Here is a 22,577-nt window from a genome sequence, read left to right on the forward strand (position 1 = left end):
AGAAACAACCATGGAAACCCTGACAACCATCATCAAAGGAACACAGATTAACACCTGCTAAGGGCGGATGACAGCAGCATGACACTGGAAATCCCACAGACTCCAATGGGAACCGACATATAAGAAGGGAAGCTCTTGCCATGGGACTCTGGGTTCAGCCCTGCAAGCCAAGCCTCAGAGGAGTCTCGGAGGAACCCTGACTCTTCACTCAGTCAGCCCTGCCTGGCCAGTAGGACCGACTTGAGCCACCATGGACAGGTGACTATGCACCCTCTGCAGGACTTGTGTGTGTGTCTGTATGTGGGCTTGTCTTCATACAGCATGTGCTACCTGCTTTTCTACTGCTTCTGAGGGTAGCCAAGTTAGTCAGTTACAGCAACAAACCAAAAAAACCAACAAATGGTCTGGTAGCACTTTATAGACTAAGAAAACATGCAAATGGGATCATGAGCTTTTGTGGGCACAGCCCACTTCTTCAAATGACCAGAGTTATGAATTTGGGATGTGAACCCCCCAAAATAAAAAGGAGAGGGGAAGGGGAAAGGGGAGGGAAGAAAAAGGGAGGCGGGTGAGTGAGAGAGCATCAGTAAGTATCTGAAGACTGGATAGTTACATCGAAGCAGATAACAATCGAAGTCAATAGATAGACTCCCATGTCAGGAAGGATACAACACAGAGAGCAATCTCCTTCCTGACATGGGAGTCTATCTATTGACTTTGATTTTTATCTGCTTCGATGTAACTATCCAGTCTTCAGATACTTACTGATGCTCTGTCTCCCACCCCCCTTCTTTTGTGTTCGCTCCACCTCCCCTTCCCCACTATTTATTTTGGGTGTACACATCCCAAACTCATAACTCTGGTCATCTGAAGACATGGGCCATGCCCACGAAAGCTTGTGATACCGCCTGCACGTTTTCTTAGTCTATAAATTGCTACCAGACACCTTTTTGTTGTTTTTCTGCTTTTCTGCTATATCTCATGGCGTGGCCATGGGGAAAGCCCACTGGGGCCGCATGTGGCCTCATCTGAGACATGTCAGCTGGAGTCACTACCTGGGCTGTTCTTCTTCCTACCAATGGCCGAGCTTTTGTAGAATCCCCCCAGAGCAATTAGCCCCCCCTGTGTCTGGCTGCTGTGAATGCCTGTGATGGCATGTTGGGGTTTTCCCATCTCCTGCACCCTCGTAATGGCACGAACAGACTCCACCAGCCAATAGAATAGAGGGAGCTTATTACTTCTCCAGGATACAGCAAAGATGTAATCTGGTTCCAGGGCAGGCCTAGGATGCCTCAGCCCCCCTTGAGATGGGGGAGACTGGGTCCCTAAATTCCAGCCCCTTTCCCTAGGCTGCTTCCTCCATGATACCAGACAGAAACTAACTAGCTCACTTCCAGCCCTGCCCCCCAGCCAGGGCTCCACTCCCCTTCTTCCTATTGTTGTACTTCCTGGGGAAGAACTTGTCAGACAGGTTCGAAGCCCCCTTGCATAATGACTCATCCCCTGCCCGGCTGGGCCATGCTGCAGCCAGCAGCCAGTGGGGGTCACTCACAACCCACTGCCCAGCATAGCAACCAGCAAGGTACCCCCCACTACGTCACAATGCCACAGGCTGGTGAGATGGGGGGTGAATATTTCTCTGTCTCCGTTCCCAGCCTGCTGCGTTGAGTCTCTCAGGTTCCCGTCCCTGCTCTCCTATGGGAAAGGGCAACCAGCGGTACCAGGCCCTGCCCCCTTGCCCTTTCCCAAGAGCTACCTCTCATGTCAATAAAAGGGGTAAAATAACCCCAGGGCATTGGCAGCAGGTGACACGCAGCAGCCCCTTTCCTATGGCTGGAGCAGCGCAGCCGCTGGGGCACAGGCCACTGTCCCTGAGGGTGCCCAGGAGATTCTGTCTCTGCCCAGCCCCCTGCTCACACTCAGCTCAACAGCTGCCTGGTCCCTGCTGCTCCCAGGAGTGGGGCAGAGCTGTGGAAAGGCGGCTCTGGGGCAGCCTGCAGGGGGCGCTGCGGAAGGACACAGAGTTACTCCCCAGGCAGGGAAAGCCCCTCTGGGCAGGGTCTGGCTCTGGGCAGGGCTGGGAGCAGGATCCAAAGAGCAGTGCCCTGGCATTGTAGGGATAACATATTAAAGTATTAAAAATGATTCCCCAAAGTGGAAGTGACTCCCCATAATTTGTTTCCCACAACTAAAAGTCTAAGTAGCATAAGCATATAAGTGTTTAGATTTATTATTATTTTATTTTCTTATTTTATTTGTTAAGATTGTTAAATGTTTAGATTTATTATTATTGCCTCTTTAGAATATAATTAGTTAGGAATGTAATATTAGGTCATGTAACTTAGAACTGTTAAGAATATAATCCTATGTAGCCAGAAACAGCTCCCCTCTGTGTCCCAGGGCATGCTCAAGCTTTTGCAAGGAGCTGCTTGAAATTGACATTGCAGCGATACATTGTAACAATGCACTGTCAGGCCACTAACTCTGCTCTGGGAGCCACGCCCTGTAATCGACTAAGGGCATTGTTACATAATTGATGCCAGTTCTCTTCAAAGCTTTGTGAAGCAATTAACCCTAATCGCAAAGTGAAACATTGTAACTATAACGGTAACTACTCAGCACTCAGAGAGAGAATGTTTTAAGAAATGCCACCCAGAAACTTTGTGACTTTTTGTAACTACAACTCTTGTCTATGTAAAGTTATTATTATACAAAATACTGTATGTGAAACATTAATTAGGGAATGTATGTAAGAGAGAGAGTGCTTGGATGATGAATGAATGGTTTTGAGAGGTGCCAGCCTGAGAATGCAGCAACAAAGGGCTGAAGAAGGCGTCAGGTGCCAGTGCAACCAAAAGGTGTCAAGTGGAGAAAAGCAAGTACTGGAGATCCACCCCATGAGATCACTGACGAGCACCTGACAGCCACCCCGGACATCAGCATGATGCAGCAATTCCCATAGACTGGCATAGGAAGAAATTCCTATAAAAACTGGACTAAAAGACTATGCAGTCAGAGTCCAAGGTTCTGCTGCCAGTCCACCAGGGGCTTGAGATGCGCATCTGATCAGGACTTCGCTCCCCACTCCCATCACTTGTGTACAGAATACCTGGCCAGTGTTCTGGCACAAGCAACTTCCAGGCTGGTAACTATAACAAATACACAGAACCTGAATGAATGGATTGAAGGAATGTTTATCTATATAAAGTGTAGAAGGGTTAAGTAGTGATAGGAATAAGTAGCTAAACAATGTTGTTTGCTTCTATCTTTATTCTTTATTATTATCTTTACAATAAATGTGGCTTTTTGCCTTGTCCCCCTCATAAGATCCTGCTTGCTTTTATTGGTACAAGAGCGTGGGACTCAGCCAACAGCTTGTCCAACAGCCTCCCCCAGCCCAGCCTGTTCTCTCCTTCCAGGGGCCGGGGCCCAGGAGTTCCAGCTGCTGCAGCCCCAGGGCGCCATGTCGGCACGGATGGGGATGTGCATCCCGTCGATGGCCCCCCCGCAGTTGGGGAAGCCGAGGGCGCCGAATCCCCGGATGATGGCGTCCGGGTCGGTGAGGCGGACCACCCTGCAGAGCAGCACCCGGTTAATGGCCTTGACCACATGTGGAGAGAGACGCAGCAAAGCACCAATCAGTGGGGCGCCCGGGTGGCTGGGAGCATTCGTGACCTGGCAGTGCCCCGTGCCTCACTCCCAGAAGCAACGCCCCTGGTGGCGTGTAGTACAGCTGGGACAGACCCCCCCCCCCTCCGGTGCAGGGCGCTTTCACCTCCTTCCTCCCCCCCTTTGTCCCTGGGGTGGCCCATCCCCTCCTTGCAGCCCCCCTCTCCCTCTGGCGCAGTGTCTGACGAGTGCCATACCTGCATGAGCACCGCTCCGACGGTGGATCTCCCCACGCCGAACTGGTTCCCGATGGTTCAGTAGCTGTACGACTTGGAGAGCTTGCAGAGGGCGATGCCAACCCACTTCTGGAGGGGGATGGCGGGCCTCATGCGAGTGTCCCTTCTGCGCAGAGCAGGGGCGAGCCACTCGCAGAGCTCCAGGAAGGTGTCCCTCCTCATCCTGAAGTTCTGGGTCCACTGTCGGTCTTCCCAGCACTCCAGGACGATGCGGTCCCACCAGTCGCTGCTGGTATCCAGACGCCAGGTGCGGCGGGGCACACCGGTGCCGGGGTGCCACCGCGGCTCCTCCACAGCCCCAGGGCGGCCAGGTGGAGAGGCAGGGGGCTGACAAGCACCAGGTGGTGCCAGGCAGCCTCCAGCCATTGCTGGCAGGCTTGCAGCAGCAAGTCCAGAAAGTGCACCAGAAGGTGCAGGGCGAGCTCTGGCTCCATGTTGCCACCTGCGGTGGCGTCCCCGAAGGGAAGCACCGACACAGACGGCCACAGAGACCAACGCTTTGCTGTCCCTCTGTGAGGTTGGCAAGGAAGCAGGAAAAGCTGAGAACTGGCTGTTGGGGGGGTTCCCTTTAAGCACGAGCCTCAGATAGCCTCAGACAGCAGCCACACAATGCAACTACTGACCTGATGCCCTGCCAGAACCGGTTTCAGCCGCCCTTAAATGCACCCCAGTGTCCAATCAGTGTGGACGCGCTAGTTCGAATTAGCAAAACGCTAATTCAAACTAGTTTTTAGTTCTAGATGTGTTAGTTCGAATTAGCACTGTAGTGTAGACGTACCCTCACAGACACTGGGCTACTATATATATATATATATATACGACTCCCCAGAGCAATTTGAACTAATGACTCCCCAGTCCTTCCTGGGGCCGTAAGTTGCGGTTGCACGTCCACATGCACAGAGCCTGCCTCGGACTCCTGTTGAGGCTTCCCCACATTGGGGACAGGCTTCTTTGATTTAGTTTTTTCGAAATAATTTCCCGGTGTAGCCGTGTCACAAGGCTCATACAGGAGGCGATGCAGTTGTGATCTGACACACACAGTTTGTCTGAGAGCCGGGACCTCTGAGCAGCTCCCCTGAGCCCTGCGGGTTTGGCCAGAGGCTCAGACTCTCCCTCCCTGGGCTGGCAGGAGTGGGGTGGTTTGTTACTTCGACCTGACTGGAGAGAAACAGTCTCGTGCTGTTACCTCTGGCTCTGCCCTGGCCAGTCACCAGGGCTCAGCGTGAGCATTCCAGAGGGCAGGACCGGGTCTCATAGGTGCCCATGCTGCTACGGGGACTCTGCCTGCAGCCTCTGCTCAGTAGTGAGGAGGCAGGAGATGTCTGTGTGATACTTTGTGTGAATATAAACCGCCCTGGCAATGCTTCAACTGCCCCTGCCCTGCAGAACCTCTGGCTGATCTGTCCCTGAGCCGCTGGCCTGTCCCATGTCAAGGGAAATATACAGCAAAGGGGACCAACAGAATATGTAGCCCCCTGGCAAGGTGTGAGGAGTCCCCATCTCCACCCCTTGCTCACACTCTTCGGGTGTGTCTAGACTGGCAAGATTTTGCGCAAAAGCAGTTGCTTTTGCGAATAAACTTGTCGCCTGTCTACAGTGTCTGTGAGAATTTGTGCAAGAACACTGACTTTGTAATGTACAAAATCAGAGCTTCTTGAGCAAATAGTTTGATGCTCCCACTCAGGCATAAGCCTGAGTGTAGACACTCTCTTGTGCAAATAATTTTAATGGAAAACTTTTCCGTTAAAAGTATTTGTGCAAAATCATGCCAGTCTAGACGCAGCCTTCTCGTCTCGGTGGAGAAGCAGCCTTGATCAAAAGATCAATTTGTCACATCTAAGCAGACGCAATTAAATCAACAGCCAATGGATCGCTCGCTGCAGCATCAACACCCACCATAGTACAGACAAGGCCTCGGCACCGGCACATTAGAGATGGCCAGAATTCCTCCTGGTTAGGGCTTTTGTTCCTCCCTTCCTGCTTCAAGTCTTGAACTCAGCTGATGGGAGGATTTCACTCTGCTGTCTTAGTCATGGGATGTGGCGATCAACAGAGCCCTTTGCTTTGGATGGTGTGACGTAGTGGGGGTACTTGCTGGGCTGTGGTGACCTCTTCTGTCTGGAGCAAGACCCAGCAGGGAAAACCTTATTATGCAAAGGTGACTCCAAACCGGTTGAACCAACCCCGCATGGGGAGAAACAAAGGGAGGTGGAATGCTGCCCTGGCTGTGGGCAGGGCTGGAAGAGGGGGAGTTAGTTCCTGGCTGGAAAGCAGGGGAGAAGGAACTGGGGAGGGGGCTGGGATTCCCCTATCTCAAGGGGGGCACTGAGGCCTCTTAGCCCCCAGTTCCTGTAACCAGATTACATCTGTGCTGTGCTGAATCGTGGAGAAGCAATAAACCACCTGTATTCTACTGGCTGGTGAAGTCTGTTCATGCCATTTCAGGGTGCAGGAGACAGGGGACCCCCAATGCGCTGTCACAGATGGGTCTCAGGATTTTGTCCAGTGTTGATGGCCCTCCGCTGCTGAGCACATACACCTGCTTTTAGGTACTGGCATTTCACTAATTACTGCTTCTCTCCTGCCTGCTGATTTGCATAGTTATCGAACCTTCCAATGGGAATGCTCCATTATTACTGCACACTCTGGGCTGCAGCTGTCATAAATGAGACAGACCCAGGCAGTAAAGTTTAAATACAAAGCACATTTCTATAACGTAGAACCCTCATCTCACGATACCGACAGCAGGTGAAACGGCCGGGCTCCCTTTCAGGCTGGGTCAGTGCTCGGTGGAGGCAGGGGGCCCTGGCAGCTGGTTTGCTGGTTTCATGGCCCCCTGAATAGCAGCGTCCTTACCCCTCCCCCGAGTGCAGTGTTGGCCATTGAGTGGCGATGTAGCGGCTCGTCTGTTCTCCCTGCTCTTTGGTGCCGTCACTGCTCATTGTTACACGTTATAAGTTCTCTGTCAATGCTGTCCCCACTCTGGCACTGTGAGCACAGAAAGTGGGGGCCTGCAGAGACCTTGAAATACCTTGCCACTCCTGGCTTCTTTTAGGAAAAAAACCTCCCCAAGGTCCCAGACTCCCTGATGTTGCCTAGTACGCTGCCACCACCCAAATGTACAAAAAAACCCAACCAAAAAATATCCAACTCTGAAAACCTTGGAAGCCAGGAAGAAACACTTGGGAAGTTCTTCCGTTGGGGTCATCCCAAGCCCTTTAACTCTCCCTGAGGAGAAAGCTTGAAAATCAATTGTGATTTCTTAATAGCGGACCTTCAGTCTCAGTCTCAGGACGCAGGAATGAAAGCCGAGACTTAAAAAAGGTGATTTTCACAGCAGAACAAAGACGACCTGCTTGGAAAAGCACTCTTGCTTGCCAGGTGTTACAGAGCAATTTGGAAAAGAGATTAAATCAGAGAATATCTGCCCTGGGATGCAGTTTAAGTAACAGTGTCCAGGAGGGAGGGGTTAGCACGCTGGAGTTTAACCAAGGAAGAAATAAAGACAATAACCTGATGGCATCTGGGACAGGGCATTTGCCCTGCACTGGCCTTTTAAGGGCAAAACCCCAGCCCTGAGCAGGGGCTGCGAGTAAAGCCCCAGCTGAGGCAGTTCTGGCTAATGAGGGCCCAGCTGGGGGCTATATAAAGAAGGACCCCTGGAGGGAGAGGGATTGCTGCTGCAGTAGGGACCTGACCACCAGGGAAACAGGTGCCTTTTAGGTGGTGGTGCAGGGCTGGGGAAGTAAGACAGGGTGGGGAAGCTCTGGCCATGCAAACTCCCATAAGGCCTGAGGCCACTAGGGCTGCAGAGAGGCAGCTGTGGCAGGCAGGGGCAGCATGTCCACACCCCTTTGCCAGTGATGAGTGGCCATTACTGACTGCAGTTTGCCTTGAGGCAGGGGCTAGATGAAGGCTGGTCGTGGGTCACTGAGGCAAGGTGGGGACAGGGGAAGTGGGTGTTCCCTGGGAGGAGAGCAGGGTACCCCAGGGTGGGGAGGACCCTGGAGCGTGAGCAGGATAAACATCAACCCCTGGAAGACGGGTTTGGACACCGCAGTGGGCACTGCTGGAGGGCCGTGTCCTGAAGAGGATGCCGTGGTCCAAGAGGAATAGGGGGAGACCCCTGCTAGAGGGAGGCGTGCAGTGAAACAACAAGCTAATTCCCAGAACAAACTGCTGGTGATGCCGTGGTGGGGCGTCTCCCCCGTGACAGTATCGACCTAGAAACATTCCGGCTGTGTCTAGACTGGCAAGATTTTGCGCAAAACAGTTTGCTTTTGCGCAAAAGCTTGCCGCCTGTCTACACTGGCCGTGAGTATTTGTGCAAGAACACTGACCTTGTACTGTACACAATCAGTGCTTCTTGCACAAATACTCTGATGCTCCTGTTCAGGGATAAGCCTCCTTGGGCAAGAGGGCCAATGTAGACAGCAAGTTAATTTCTTGCGCAAGAAAGCCCGATGGCTAAAATGGCCATCAGAGCTTTCTTGCACAAGAGAGCTTTCTTTTGCGCAAAAGCATCTGTGCCAGTGTAGATGCTCTTGCACAAATACTTTTAACGAAAACCTTTTCCGTTAAAACTATTTGCGCAAAATCATGCCAGTCTAGAGGCAGCCTCCCTGTTCTACTTACATCTCTGTTGTTCCAAAGTTTAGGTGTCTTTTCTCAGACACGGCTATTGCTGGGACATTGGTGCCGCCTTCTTGCTGAGTCTATTTCACTCCCAGCTCCTGCACTGACTCACAGAGGAATGGAACAGAAACAGGTAACATTGTTTCAATTAAAAAACTTTCCCTCTCTTCCCATTGGTTCTCCTGGCTCCCTGCCAGCACTTCCTGGATCCCCACTCCTCTGGGTTTAACCCGTTAGTTGCTGGCTCCTGGGATGTTTAGAAAAGGGAAGTTAAGTTCCTTTCCCATCCATCACCACCCGATTGGACTAGGGCGGTTTGACATTCTAGCCACAACTCTGGAGCCTTTTTTTGGGACCCACGGTTTATCTGGCCCCTCTGACACTGGCTGGAATTAACTTCACTCCCTTCCCCCTGCTTTACCCTCCTTTGGGAACGTCCCTTTTCTGGAGTTGCTTTCCCATCATCCTCTATCATTTCTTGCACTGGAAGGAGACATCCCAGTCAAGCGCCAGCTCTGTGTCCCTGGCCACGGGCAGCGTGAGTAGGTGAGCACCAAGCAACCCCTTTCTGAGTCAGGAACCCTGCTCCGTCCGTCAGAGGGAGAGGAGCTAGGAATGTGCATGAGGAGCTCCCAACGCCAGACTCAGGCCCGCTGGGTCACTGTTGCCCTGGGACGGGTTCTCTGGGAATTGTAGCCCCGCACCCAGCTGTGTCTTTGTCTCCCACGAGCGCTGTTTTACATTGCTCATGGCTCACTTCCCCCCCGCCTCCCGCCTCCCAGTCAGTCTCTTGCCCTCCCCTTGCAGGCCAGGAATCCGGTGCAGACACCCACCTAGCAGGGAGCTGGAGAGCGCTGCAGAGGGCCCAGAGCTGGTGCAGACCTATGGCACGCGCTGGCTGTGGATTTCCATGTCTCCTACAAGCTCCATGCTGTTGGGTTCAGACCATGGGCAGTGGGTAAAGGCGCAGTTGAGGAAGGCAAGCCTGAGGCCCCGCCCTTTCTGCAAGTGTAAACACCACCAATGCAGATTTGAACCTGGGACTTGAACCTTGGGAGCTGACTGACTCTAGGAGTCTCTACCCTCTGAGCTAAAAGCCAGCTGGCTCCCAGCCCATGCTGTAGAGGTCTCTTGAGCTTAACTGTGGCAGTGTCTAGGTGTGTGGGTTACACAAGCTCCCTCACATGGAGTCAAGCTCAGCCCCCACCACAGGTTACTGGCCCCAGCCTCAGCGAGTGTCATGGCCACTCCTCCCCAGGAGACCAGAGTGCCTGGGGCAGCCGTGCAGCAGCCCGATTCTTCCTGGCTGCTGGCAAGCCAGACTGCCATGCCACGGCCCAGCCCTCCTGAGCAGTTGGCAGAGAACGGGGAGCGTGGGCAGTGTGGGGAGGGCAAAGCCTCCATCACCTGTGGTGCAGGCCTCATGCTGCATCTATCTGGGGAAAGGCCACCCTTTCCCCTCCCCCGCCCAGCAGAACTGTGTGTGCCCGGCTCAGGGGTGTGTGTGAGTCAGCGAGTCCCGTTCGGACGCTGCATTGTCTGGGCCGGACGTGGGCTGAGGGGCTGTGGCTGGAGGCTGGGCTTGTGTGACATTTGCCTGAAAGAGGAACTTTGCCCACTTCCTTCTGCATTAAGGGGAAGGTCTGACCCTCAGCCTCAGCCATCTCAGTGTCCCTTCAGGCAGAGCTGGCGAAGGCAGCCGTGCTGTGAGGTCGCCCCCTGACAACTACATGGCTACGCTGACCGCTGGCTCTGGATTGTCTCTTCCATGCCTGGTGCTGCTGCTTCTCCTGGGAATCCCTGGTGAGTAGCGCACAGACACTGCCCGTGTGCACGAGGACCAGCGAGTCTGTCTGGCTGCTTGCAACAGAGGGAAATTGCAGATGCTTTGGAGGGAGCAAGAAACCCTTGTGTGTGTTCTGTCCTGAGACCCTTCCTGTCCCCAGCTTGGGATCAGCCTGTGCTCTGGAACAGGACAGCTGGTAACCCAGGGTCTCACTAGACAGTTGTTGGTGTCCTTAGTGTGCGGGCAGCAACTCTGGCAGGTGGTGGCTTCAATGATTTCTCCTCAAGTAGGGCAGTAAAAAAAAAATTAATAAATGAAAAAATGTGTCTGTTACATGGTGAACATGGGCTCCTGTGGGACTGCTGTGGCTCCCAGTCGCTCCGGGCCACCACGACTCCTGGTCCCACGGGGCTGCGGGGGCGGCTGCAACCCATAGGGCTGTCAGAGCTGTCAGAGCTGTGTCTACCCAGCCCCCTGCTCACACTCAGCGCAACAGCTGCCTGGTCCCTGCTGCTCCCAGGAGCCGGGGCAGAGCGTGGGAAAGGCGGCTCGGGGCAGCCTGCAGGGGGCGCTGCAGAAGGACAAACAGCCCCTCCCCTGGCAGCGAAAGCCCCTCTGGGCAGGGTCCGGCTCTGGGCAGGGCTGGGAGCAGGATCAAAGAGCGGTGCCCTGGCGGGGGACTCAGCCCCCTGCTGCTGCGGGATGGGGCTTGTCAAACAGCCTCCCCCAGCCCGGCCTGTTCTCTCCTTCCAGGGGCCGGGGCCCAGGAGTTCCAGCTGCTGCAGCCCCAGGGCGCCGTGTCGGTGTCAGCAGGAGAGACTCTCACCCTGCCCTGCTCTGTGACTGGGAACCCTCCGAAAGGACCCATGAAGTGGTTCAAGGGCTCGGGCCCCACCCGCCAGCTGGTTTATGAAGATAAAGACTCAGCTAAAGGATCATTCCCCCGAGTGACGAGGGTGAACAACATTGACACCGACTTCACCATCCGCATCAGTGACACCCGCCCCGAGGACGCCGGGACCTATCGCTGTGTGAGGTTCAAGAAGGGGCTGGGAGCCGATGAGGAGATCGGATCCGGCGCTGGCACTGCCGTGTCTGTGAGCGGTGAGTGCGAGCTCCCAGCCGGCCACACGCGCCCCCCCCCCCCCCCCCCCCGGGGCCGGTACCAGGGAGGGGAACAAACCCGGCTCAGCCCAGACAGTCACCGGGGATTTGGGTTTCCCACCAGCCTGCAGCGAAGTGGGGCTGGAGGAGTCCTGCCCCCGGATGGGGGGCTGTGGATCTTTGGGGGGGGGCGATTTCTGTCCTAGCCCCAGGAATTGCTGCCCTCAAAGAGGAACCCCCGGGCTGTGCAGTGGGGTGGGTCGGGTGTTGACTCAGTAGCCAGACTAGGGGGCTTAGGGGCTACACTCACTCAATCCCTTTGTTCCGGGTCCGCACTTCCTGGCAGCCAAGGGGAGCTGCGGGGACGGTGCCTGCAGGTGGTCGTTGGGCGGGGGAGGAGGGGAGAGACAGGTGGTTCCACGCGACCAAAAGAAGCTGCCCGAAGTAAGCGCCCCACATCCCAACCCCTGCCCCAGCCCTGCACCCCCTTACACATCCCAGCTCCCTCCCCGAGACAGCACCCCCAGCCCCTCCCACATCCCAGCGTCCTAATCCCCCTCCACCTCCCACGCCCCAGCTCCCTCCCTGACTCTGAGCCCCCAGCCGAGCTGCTCCCACCCCCTAACTGGTGATCTAGGCCCACGCTCTCCCACGCCAGACTCTTGGCACCAGCCTGCAGACCCCTCCTGAACCCCCCACACGCCTCATCCCCAGCCCCACCTCAGAGCCAGCACCTCCAGTCAGAGCCCTCCCCCTCCACACCCAACCCCCACCCACCCCACAGCCCCCCTCACTTGGCAGGACTGAGCTGGGGCCAGACACTGTCCTGGGGTGTCTCCCCTCCCCCTGTAGCTCTCTGCCTGTGGGCCCAGGGCTCGGCTGCAGCCAGGCCCCGTCCTCCTTTGCATGAGCTCAGGGGCGGGGCTGTGGCTCCCCCATCTCAGGCTGTCCTGTGGGGAGCAGGCCCCGTGGGGCGGGGGGAGGGGCTGTCAGTCACAGGGGGCTCAGCCTGGCTGATGAATGCTTCTCCCCACAGCCAGGCCGTCAGCCCCGTCTGTGTCCGGCCCCCCCAGCAGGGCAGAGCCGGGCGCCTCAGTGACTTTCACCTGCACGTCTGGAGGATTCTACCCTAGAAACATCACTGTTACCTGGCTCAAAAATGGGGCCCCACTGCCGGTCCCCCAGCCCCGGGTTCTCCCCGAACACGAGAGCGTCTCCTACAGCGTGTCCAGCACCGTGGGGCTGAGCCTGAGCGCAGGAGACGTCCGCTCCCAGCTCACCTGTCAGATAGAGCACAGCGCCTTAGGGGCTCCCCTGCGTGGGACGTACAACCTCAGCCACGCCCTGCGAGGTAGGAGCCCAGCCGGGGCTGACCTCTGGGGGCTCTGCCACTGGGCGGGGGAAGGGCACCGGAGACAGATCTGTTGCCCTCTGGGTGCGTTTTGGTCCCAGCTAAGTCTGGTGGTTTTTACAGAATTGCCTTGCCAGGCCCCTCCCCCCATCTGAGAGTGGAGCTCTCCCCTGGGCAGCAAGGGGCAGGGCCAGGGGACTCATTTACCAGCTACCACAGGCTCCAGGAGGGGCCCAGGGCCACCTGGATCCTGGTCACCCACCTGCCGGCCAATGGGGAGGAATAGTTCCTGTTTTGGGGGGGATGCTTAGAGATCCTCAGAGGGGAGGTGCTGTGGACGGGCCAAGTGTCATCACTGTGCACAGGCAACCCCTGCCCATGTGGGACAGCTCTGGAGAGGGCCCTGCCCAGCAAGGGGCAATGGGGCCTCTGGGACAGGGGAGAGGATGCCCAGATACGTGCCTGGCAGGATTGGTGGGATGAGCCCGGCTTAAGGAAGAGATTCCAGTCAGAGCTGAAGATGCTCCAGGCAGGGCCCTGGGGCCAGGTGGGACGTGGGTGCGGCAGGAAGGTCGATCGGCCCAGCCCTGCAATTTCCCTCCAGCCCCGCAGGAGAAGGGGAATTTCAGGCGATGCCGAGCGCAGGGTGTTTGTGTGTTGTCAGTTCCACCCAGGCTGCGAGTGGGCTCTGACCCGGCGGGGCCGGTCACACGGAACGAGTCTGTGACGTTCACCTGCCGTGCGGAGGGGTTCTACCCGCAGGGGGCCAGTCTCACCTGGCTGGAGAACGGAAATGAGATGGATCTGGGGAAACCCTCCCGCCTGACGGAGAATCCAAACGGGACGTTCACGTTGCAGAGCTCCCTGGAGGTCAGAGCAACCGAGCAGAGGAGCCAGTCTGCATTCACCTGTCGGGCTGTGCACGATTCCCAGCCCCCCGTCAGTGCCAGCGCGATGTTGAGAGTCTCCCTGACACCTACAGAGCCTGGTAAATATCCCGCTTCATCTGATGCAGGTAAACGTGGAGCTGGCGCCTCCCCTGCTCCTGCTAGGAAACGCCGGGTCTCCCCTGCGGAGCCCAGGGGCAATTTCACCCAGCCCCCCAGTGCAGCTCCTCAGGGTACCGGTGCCTCTTAGTCCAGGGGTCTAGCTCTGCTCTCCGGGGCGAGGGGAAGGGCAGAAAATGTCCCTGTGGCCGCTCTCTGTGCCCAGGGCTGATACTCCCTGGAGCGTGTGAATGTCCCATGGAGGGGAACTCAGACCTGGTCCCTCTGCAGTGCTGGTGCCCCAAGGACTCCCCCAGCTCAGGGATGTCGTGATTTGAGGCTCTCAGATAAAAGTGCAGGAGGCTCCTGAGCCCTTGTCCTCCTGCTCTGCAAAGCCGGAGGGCTCCACGCCAGAGTCCAGGCTCCCTGGGGCTAGGCCACAGCCTGAGAGGGGCGGGGGGGGTGTGTGTGTGTGTGTGTGTGTGTGTGTGGCTGCCAGGCAGAGCTGCACAAACTGCAGAGGCCATTAACAAGCGGCTGTTCCCAGGGGAGAACTCGCCCAGCCCATGGAAGGTGCCTGGCGTTAGGGCGGGATGGCCGGGAACCAGCAGGGCTCTTGGCCGTGGGAGGGTCCTGCCCCTGGGCTGATCTGAGGCATTTCCACTGCAGGTCAGAGCCTGTTGTCCAGCCCGGCTCTCTGGATTGGGCTCCTCCTGGAGAAGATGCTGACTGGAGCCTTCCTCCTCTTCCTCTTCCTGAGGGGTAAGGAGTAACCAGGGAAATGCAGCGTCTCTGTGAGTTGCTCTGGGGCGTTAGAAAGGAACCAGGGAGAACTGCACTTAATGCTGCAGCCCAGGAGCAGAGCAGGAAGGTTCAAACCTCACAGGGAGTCGGTGTTGCTGGAGGTCTCTGTGGCTGCTCATAGGACATAGACCTGCCCTCCCCGTCTTAGGCTGGCCCTGATCACTAGTGACCTGGTGGGTTTCCCAGTCCTTTTCCTAGATGCCAAAATGTCCCTGTGACGGCGCGTTGGGGTTTTCCCTTCTCCTGCACCCCCGTAGTGGCACGAACAGAGTCCACCAGCCAGTAGAATAGAGGGAGTTTATTGCTTCTCCAGGATACAGCACAGATGGGACCTACAATCCCAGCCCCCTCCCTAGCTCGTTCTCCCCTGCTTCCGAGACCGAAACTAAAAACCGTCTCTTCTAGCTCTGCCCCCCAGCCAGGGGCGGCATTCCACCTTCCTTTGTTCCTCTTCCTGGGTGGTAACTGGTAGAACAGGTTCCCTTCCTGTCCCATCAGCTACTCGGTTGGTCCGCGGTACAGACAGCAGCTGCTGGGGGTCACCCACAGCCCAAGCCTAGCAACCAGCAAGATACCCACACTATGTCACAGTCCCATCACCAGTGTACCATGTGACCAGGCACTAGCTGCTGCCCTTACCAGGCATCAGAGGCCCTGAGGATTAGGCACAAGGGGGCGATGAATCGCTCTACCCCGGGGAGTGGGTGCTGCTGGTTTGGGGGGAAGAGGCTCAATGGAGAGCTGGCAGGGCTGGCCAGCTGCTGGGAATCCTGCCCTGGGGTATTCCACCCTCCCTCACTCCAGAACGAGAGTCCCACTCCTGTCCGAGGACCTGGCATTGCAGGCCCCTGGCTCTGTCCTGTGCCGGGTTTGTACAGAGGGATCGAACCAGCCATTCAGGGTACCAGCGAGGCTCCTTAGTTCATGGGGTCTCAAGTTGTCGTCTGAACCTCAGTTGGTCTGCAGCCATCTTGCAGGTGGACTCCAGCTTGACCCTCAGTGCTGCACCCCCAGCTGGGAGCTGGTGCTGGGAGCCCGATGGACCTTCCTTTATGAGACTCAAGCACCGGCTTCCCCAGCTTGCGGGGGGGGAGCAGAGTGTGGGCTGGGGATGCAGGCTCTTGGCAGGAGGGGTCCATGAGGAGGATGAAGGTGCAGGATCTGGGCGTAAAGGAGATGGAGGAGACTCACCTGTCGCTGCCCCTCCCAGCCACCATGTCCCTCTGCTCCCATTGACTGCAATACCCATTGGCTGGGATTCCAGCCAGTGGGAGCAGTGGTGAAGCCTCCTGGGAACAGGGGAGGAGGAGGAGCAGCGCACTGGGAAGCCGGTGCTTGTTCTCCCATCTTGCTGGGGGTACCGTGCAGGCTGCCAGGTGCAGGGGAGTTGGAAGCTGAGCCTGGAGCAGCAGCCCCCCTGCAAGGGGTCATAGAGCAATAGAGCCCCATAGACTCCAGTTTGAGAACCACTGGCCTAAGGGCAGGGTCACTGCCTGACCCTCCTCACTCCCCTGTTGGATTCTTTCCTTTGCAGCCCCTGGTCGGTTCCCCGATGTTCTCGCGCCCTCCCCGCCTGCCAACCGCTCTGTCTGCAGCCTCTGCCCCCAACCTGAACACCAGTCCCCATATAGTGGAGCTGTAGCGCCTCCTGCTGGCCTGTCCCATGGAGCCCAGGCTTAACAAACAAAGGTTAAGGGGAGATCCGGTTCCAGTCTGCAAGTACCGACGTGGCCTGGGGAACAAAGGTTTAATAACGGGATCGTCAGACTCGCCAGTACCAGGGTGATGCCCCGACTGTGTCTGTAACTGGAAACCAGCCAAATTCAGCCTGGAAATGAGGCCGAAATGTTCCCGGGGAGAGGAACTAACCGGGGCCGTTTGCCAAGGGCCGTGGCGGATGCTCCGTCAGTGACGCTGTTTCAGCCCAGGCTGGATGTTTCTCTGAAGGAGCCGCTGTCGGGATTGTCCAGGCAGGTCTCTGGCCTGTGCTGCAGGGAAGGTCAGACCAGAGGAGCAGAATGGCCCCTCTGGCCTGGGAAGCTGAGTCTCTGATGGGCGCACCCACCGCTCACTGCCCTCCTGAGGGCACAGCCTCTGGCAGGACCCCGCCTGGGCTCCCTGCCCCCTCTCGCCCTCCCCTCTGCACTGTCTGACCTGCCCTTTCCTTCAGGGAACCAAACCACTATATGCCCCAGAGAGTTATTTCGAAATATTAAGCGGAGCGACCGCACTGCCATGTCTGTATTAAAATAAGGGGCTGGTTGTTTTCAAAATCTGTCCTCCTGCTTTCCTCGGGGAGAACTCTTATTTCAAAAGAGTTAAATCGTGATTTCGAAGTCGTGTTCGTGTGGACGCGCCGCCACTGCTATTTCAGAATAACGACTCCCCAGGACAATTGGAGCTAATGACTCCCCAGTGCTTCCTGGGGCTGTAAGTGGCGGTAGCGCGTCCACATGCACAGAGCCTGCCTCGGAGTCCTGTTGAGGCTTCCCCACAGTGGGAACAGGCTAGTGCCATTTAGTTATTTTGAAATAATTTCCCAGTGTAGCCTTGGGCTGATCTGCCCCAAGCCGCTGGCCTGTCCCACCTCAAGGGAAATACACAGAGAAGGGGACCAATCTGCGGGCCCCTGGGCACAGTGTGAGGGGTCCCCATCTCCACCCCTTGCTCACACTCTTCTTGTCTCGGTGGGGTACCAGCGTCGACACAAAGATCAATTTGTGGCGTCTAAGCAGACGCAATAAATCGACAGCCAGTGGATCGATCGCTGCAGCATCAACACATGTCTCAGTATAGACAAGGCCTAGGCACACTACAGACGGACAGAATTCCTCCTGGTTAGGGCTTTTTGTTCTTCCCCTCCTGCTTCAAGTCTCAAACTTAGCTAACAGGAGGATTTCAGTCCTCTGTCTCTTATTCATGGGTTATAGCGATCAGCAAAGCCCTTTGCCCTTGGATGGGTCTCGGTATTTTGTCAACTGTCGATGGACCTGTGCTGTTGAGCTGCACATGACACCTGCTTTTGGATATTGGTATTTCACTAATTACTGCTTAGCTCCTGCCTGTTAATTTGCATAGTTATCGAAGCTTCCAATGGGAATGCGCCACTCTTACTAGTCACTCTGGGCTGCAGCTGTTATAAATGAGACAGACCCAGGCAGTAAAATTTGAACAGGAAGCAAGTTTGTATAATTTAGATCCTTCGTGTAACAATACCAACACCAGGGCTGCATCTAGACTGGCATGATTTTGCGCAAATACTTTTAAGAGAAAAGTTTTTCCGTTAAAACTATTTGTGCAAAGACCTTAAAATACTTTGCCCCTCCTGGCTTCTTTGAAAAAAACCAAACCTCCCCCAAGTCACAGACTCCCTGCCGTTGCCTAGTACGCTGCCACCACCCAAACGCACAAAAAACACTGAAGAAAACCCCCAAATTTTGGAAACGAGAAAGAACCACTTGGGAATTTCCTCCTCTGGAGTAATCCCAAGCCCTTTAACTCTCCCTTAGGAGAGAGCTTGAAAACCAATTGTAATTTCTAAATAGTGGACCTTCAGCCTCAGGCACGTACACACAGAACCCCTTCCTTTTTATTTTAGGATGTAGGTATTAAAGCCTAGTCTTAAAAAAAATGTGATTTTAACAACAAAACAAAGAAGACCCGATTGGAAAGGCACAGTCCTTCCCAGGTGTTAGAGCAATTGGAAAAAAGACTAAAACAGAATTACTTCCCTGGGATTCAGTTTAAGTTACAGTGTGCAGGGGGAAGGGGTTAGCACAGAGGAGTTTAACCAACCAAAAAACAATGCAAGTGACCTGATTCCACCTAACTATACACATTCCCTGTTCTACTTAAATGTCTCTTGTTCCAGAGTTTAGGTGTCTTTTCTTAGATGTGGATATTGTTGGGACATCGGTGCCTTATTATTGCGGAGTCCATTTCTCTCCTATCTCATGCTCTGACTTGCACACAAAGGGAACTGAAAGAGACAAAACTTGTTTCATTTCAAAAATCTTTCCCTCTCTTCCCATTGGCTCTCCTGGCTCCCTGCCAGCACTTCCTGGGTCCCCACTGCTCTGGATTTAACCCTTTAGTTACTGACTGCTGGGATGTTTAAAAAAGGGAAGTTCCCTTCCCATCCATCAGAACCCCGTTGCACTAGGTGGGTTGATATTCTAGCCCCGTGGTCACCAACCAGTAGATCGTGAGCTACCGGTAGCTCTCAGGGGCTCTAAGAGTAGCTCTTGAGCCCTCTGAACTGCACGCCTGCTGTGACGACGCGTCAGGATTTTCCCATCTCCTGCACCCCCGAAATGGCATGAACAGACTTCACCAGCCAGTAGAATGGAGATTGTTTATTGTTCCTCTAGCACAGCGCAGCACAGATGTAATCTGGTTACAGGAACTGGGGCTAAGAGGCCTCAGTGTCCCCTTGAGATAGGGGAGTCCCAGCCCCCCTCCCCAGCTCCTTCTTCCCTGCCTTCCAGCCAGGAACTAACTCCCCCTCTTCCAGCCCTGCCCACAGCCAGGGCAGCATTCCACCTCCCTTTGTTTCTCCCCATGGGGGGCCGCAGGTCAGACAGGTTTTTGAGTCACCTTTGCATAATGAGGTTTTCCCTGCTGGGTCTTGCTGCAGACAGCAGAGGTCACCACAGCCCAGCAAGTACCCCCACTACGTCACACCTGCGCAGTACATTTACATTAGATTTCCTCATTTGAGGAGCAGCTACTCACCGAGCAACAACACAGGTGAGTAGCTGCGAGGTATGGTGGGAGCTGGGAGGTCGGGAGGGCTGAAGCACCCCAGCCAGCTGACTGTGGCTTTCACAGCTGGAGCTAGGCACAGCCTCCCTGGGCTGAGTGCAGGGCAGCCGGGATGGAGGGAAGAGAAGCAGCTGGCCATGGTGCTCAGCCAGGGTGCACCAAGCTTCACATGGGCTGGCGCAGAGGGGAAGCTGCCTGGCCAGCTGGCTGTGGCGTTCAGCCCAGAGGAGGCTGAACTGCGCTCCAGCTGATCGGGCGGCTTCCCCTCTGCGCCTGCCCCGGAGAGCTGTGGGCCGGGTCACTGCTGCCCTGGGATGTGTTCTCTGGGAATTGTAGCCCCGCACCCAGCTGGGTCTCTTGTTTCCCAGAAGCCAGCAGGTGCTGTATTACATTGCGCACAGCTCACTCCCCTCAGTAAGTCTTTTGCCCTCCCCTTTGCAGACCAGGGATCTGGTGCAGACACCCTCCCAGCAGGGAGCTGGAGAGCCCCGCAGAGGTCCCGGAGCTGGTGCAGATTTATGACGCTCGCAGGCTGCTGGCCATGGATTTCCATGGGTCCTACAAGCTCCACGCCGTTGGGTCCAGACCAGGGGCAGTGGGTAAAGGCGCAGTTGGGGAAGGCAAGCCTGAGGCCCCACCCTTTCTACCTGAGGTCCTGTCTCTTCTGCAAGTTCCCTCACATGGAGTCAAGCTCAGCCCCCACCCCAGGTTACTACCCCCAACCCCAGCGAGTGGCATGGCCCCCCCTTCCCAGGTGGCCAGAGCACCTTGGGCAGCCACGCAGCAGTCTGATCCTTCCTAGCCAGCCAGGGAGTTGGGCTGCTGTCCTTCCCAGTGGCTGGCAGAGGACAGAGAGCACAGGCAGTTTGGAGAAGGCAATGCCTTCCCTTGCCTATGTTACCCGCCGCCCATGGTCCAGACACAATGCTGCTCCTATTTGGAGCTAAGGCCACTCTTTCCCCTCCCCTGCCGAACAGAATTGTGTGTGCCTGGCTCATGGGCGTGTTTCTGTCAGCAACTCCCATTGAGACGGTGCAGCATCTGGGGCCGGACATGGGCTGAGGGGCTGTGGCTGGAGGTTGGGGTTGTGTCTGCTTAAAGAAATGACTCTTGCACAACAGCTGCAAAATGAAAAGCTCTTGCTGTTTAACTGTAGCCAATGGGTGATGGGGGGACTCAAGAGGAAGTTCTTGGCCTTAGAGTGCGACCAACAACTGTAGCTAGCAGCGGCTTTAACAATTTCTCATAAGTATTTAACTTCAGGAAAACAAATAAATTGGCACATATACAGGTCTAATAGATTGTAATTCATCTACATAGATTTTTATTGTAGACTCAATTAACAAAATGAATGTACAATCATCTCTGTTCTTTACTTGACCTAAACAAAATAGAAAGAAATTGTGTGGTTTTCATGTTCCTGTCCTTGTCGTCTTGTTACTATTGCCTTCTTTAGACTTGCTAGCCAGTAAGTTGCTTTCTGTGAAAAGAGATATTTGTATGTTTGCTGGCATTGCTTTGCACACCTCTCCCACAATGCCTCCCAGGCAGTGGTGGCCACAGGAAAAGCCCACTGGGGCTGCATGCGGCCATGGTGTCCTCATCTGAGAAATGTCAGCTGGTGTTACTGCCTGGGCTGTTCTTATTTGTATCAAGAGCTGATCTTTTGCAGAAATCTTGCAGAGCTATTCGCTTCCACGATGTTTTGAAGCTAGTGGTTCCCCCTGCTGCCACATGTCCCTAGCAGGGGGAGAGGCGGGAGACTTTGTGTGCTCCCCTCCCCCCAGGTCTCAATTGGCCTGGGGGCAGGGGATCAGGAGGGTGGGCTGCGGGCCAGAACCAACGGCTTGGTGGGCTAGATCCAGTTCACAGGCCGAATCTTGCCCACCCTTGGTCTATCAGGTACCCTTCACTGCTCTTCTATGGCAAAGGGCAATTAGCAGCACTAGGCACCCTGTCCCCTGTCCTCTGGCTGTGGGCCCAGGGCTCGGCTGCAGCCAGGCAGTGCCTGGGGTTTTCTTCTGCCTTGGCTGTGACACTTCCCCAGCAGGGACTCTCCTAGCCTGACCCCGACCCTCCTTAGCATGAGCTATGGGACAGGGCTATGGCTCCTTGATCTCAGGCTGTCCTGTCGGGGTGCGGGCCCCTCCGTGGGGCGCAGAGACAAGCTGTCAGTCACAGAGTGCTCTGCCTGGCTGATAAACACTTCTCCTCACAGCCAGGCCATCAGCCCCATCTGTGCCCGGCCCCCCAAGCAGGGCAGAACTGGGTACCCCAGTGACTTTCACCTGCACATCTGGAGGATTCTCCCCCAGAGCCATTGCTGTTACCTAGCTCAAAAATGGGGCCCCACTACCAGCCCCTCAGCCCCGGGTTCTCCCTGAACACGAAAGCATGTCCAGCACTGTGGGGCTGAGCCTGAGTGCAGGAGATGCCAACTCCCAGCTCTCCTGTCAAAGCACAGCGCCTTAGCGGCTCCCGTGCATGGAACGTACAACCACAGCCACATTCGCAAGGTAAGAGCCCATCCGGGGCAGACGTTCGGGGGTCTGCGACTGGGGAGGCACAGAGACAGATCCATCATTCTTTGACGTCCCTTTGAGCTTGATGCTTGGTGGGGTTCAGACATTGAAATCCACATTTGAGTCCAGTTCCTGCCCCGTGTCCATCTCTCATTCTCAGGCCCTAAGAACTTCCCTTGGGCTGGAATATGCCCTGTGCTTGGGATGTGTGGAGGTTTTGTGGGTTGGAAAGTGTTTGTCCTTGTCTGAATCTAACAAACATGAGAGTGGTGTGAGAAACCCTGATCTGCAATAAAAAGGGTTTCTGAATACACCACCAAAACACAGGGAGTGGAGTGTGTGTCATTGAACAATGACTTGTGTGTTATTTATAGAGCACTCACATGACGCTCGATGCGTTTTGATGTGGTATCCAGAAAATCTGAACCCTTATTGTTGCAGCCTGGGGTTTATCTCTCACTCTGATGATGTTGGCTTAACTGCTCCCCTCCCTCCATCCTGCTCCATCCTATTTAACCTCCTTTTCCAAAGTCTCTTTTCTGGAGCTTTTTCCCCATCACTAGGGCCCTATCATGTTCAAGGTCCATTTTGATCAATTTCATGGTCCTAGGAGTTTTAAAATAGCTAATTTCATGATTTCAGCTATTGATATCTGTAATTTCGTGCTGTTGAAACGGAGGCATCCTGACCTCAAAGGGGAATTTGGGAGGGTTCACTAGG

General features: G+C 55.4%; 1 protein-coding gene across 2 annotated transcripts in view; it reads left to right on the forward strand.

Moving 5' to 3' along the window:
• Positions 1-20,750, forward strand: part of LOC112547376 (signal-regulatory protein beta-1-like) — a 33,565-nt gene extending 12,815 nt beyond the window's left edge. The window contains exons 2-7 of one of the 2 annotated variants that reach the window (XM_089769755.1): positions 10,176-10,343; positions 11,080-11,430; positions 12,467-12,781; positions 13,446-13,796; positions 14,437-14,529; positions 19,777-20,750. In XM_089769755.1, the coding sequence (XP_089625881.1) occupies positions 10,271-10,343; positions 11,080-11,430; positions 12,467-12,781; positions 13,446-13,796; positions 14,437-14,529; positions 19,777-20,282 (1,689 nt within the window). In that variant the 5' untranslated portion in view covers positions 10,176-10,270 and the 3' untranslated portion in view covers positions 20,283-20,750. Of the gene's footprint in view, positions 1-10,175; positions 10,344-11,079; positions 11,431-12,466; positions 12,782-13,445; positions 13,797-14,436; positions 14,562-16,105; positions 16,246-19,776 lie in introns of those variants that run through there. The other variant, XM_089769756.1, reaches the window with a different exon arrangement.
• Positions 20,751-22,577: the final 1,827 nt, after the last annotated feature.

The sequence above is a fragment of the Pelodiscus sinensis genome, chromosome 17 (genome assembly GCF_052426305.1).
Source record: "Pelodiscus sinensis isolate ZL-2025 chromosome 17, ASM5242630v1, whole genome shotgun sequence".
Taxonomy (NCBI): domain Eukaryota; kingdom Metazoa; phylum Chordata; order Testudines; family Trionychidae; genus Pelodiscus; species Pelodiscus sinensis.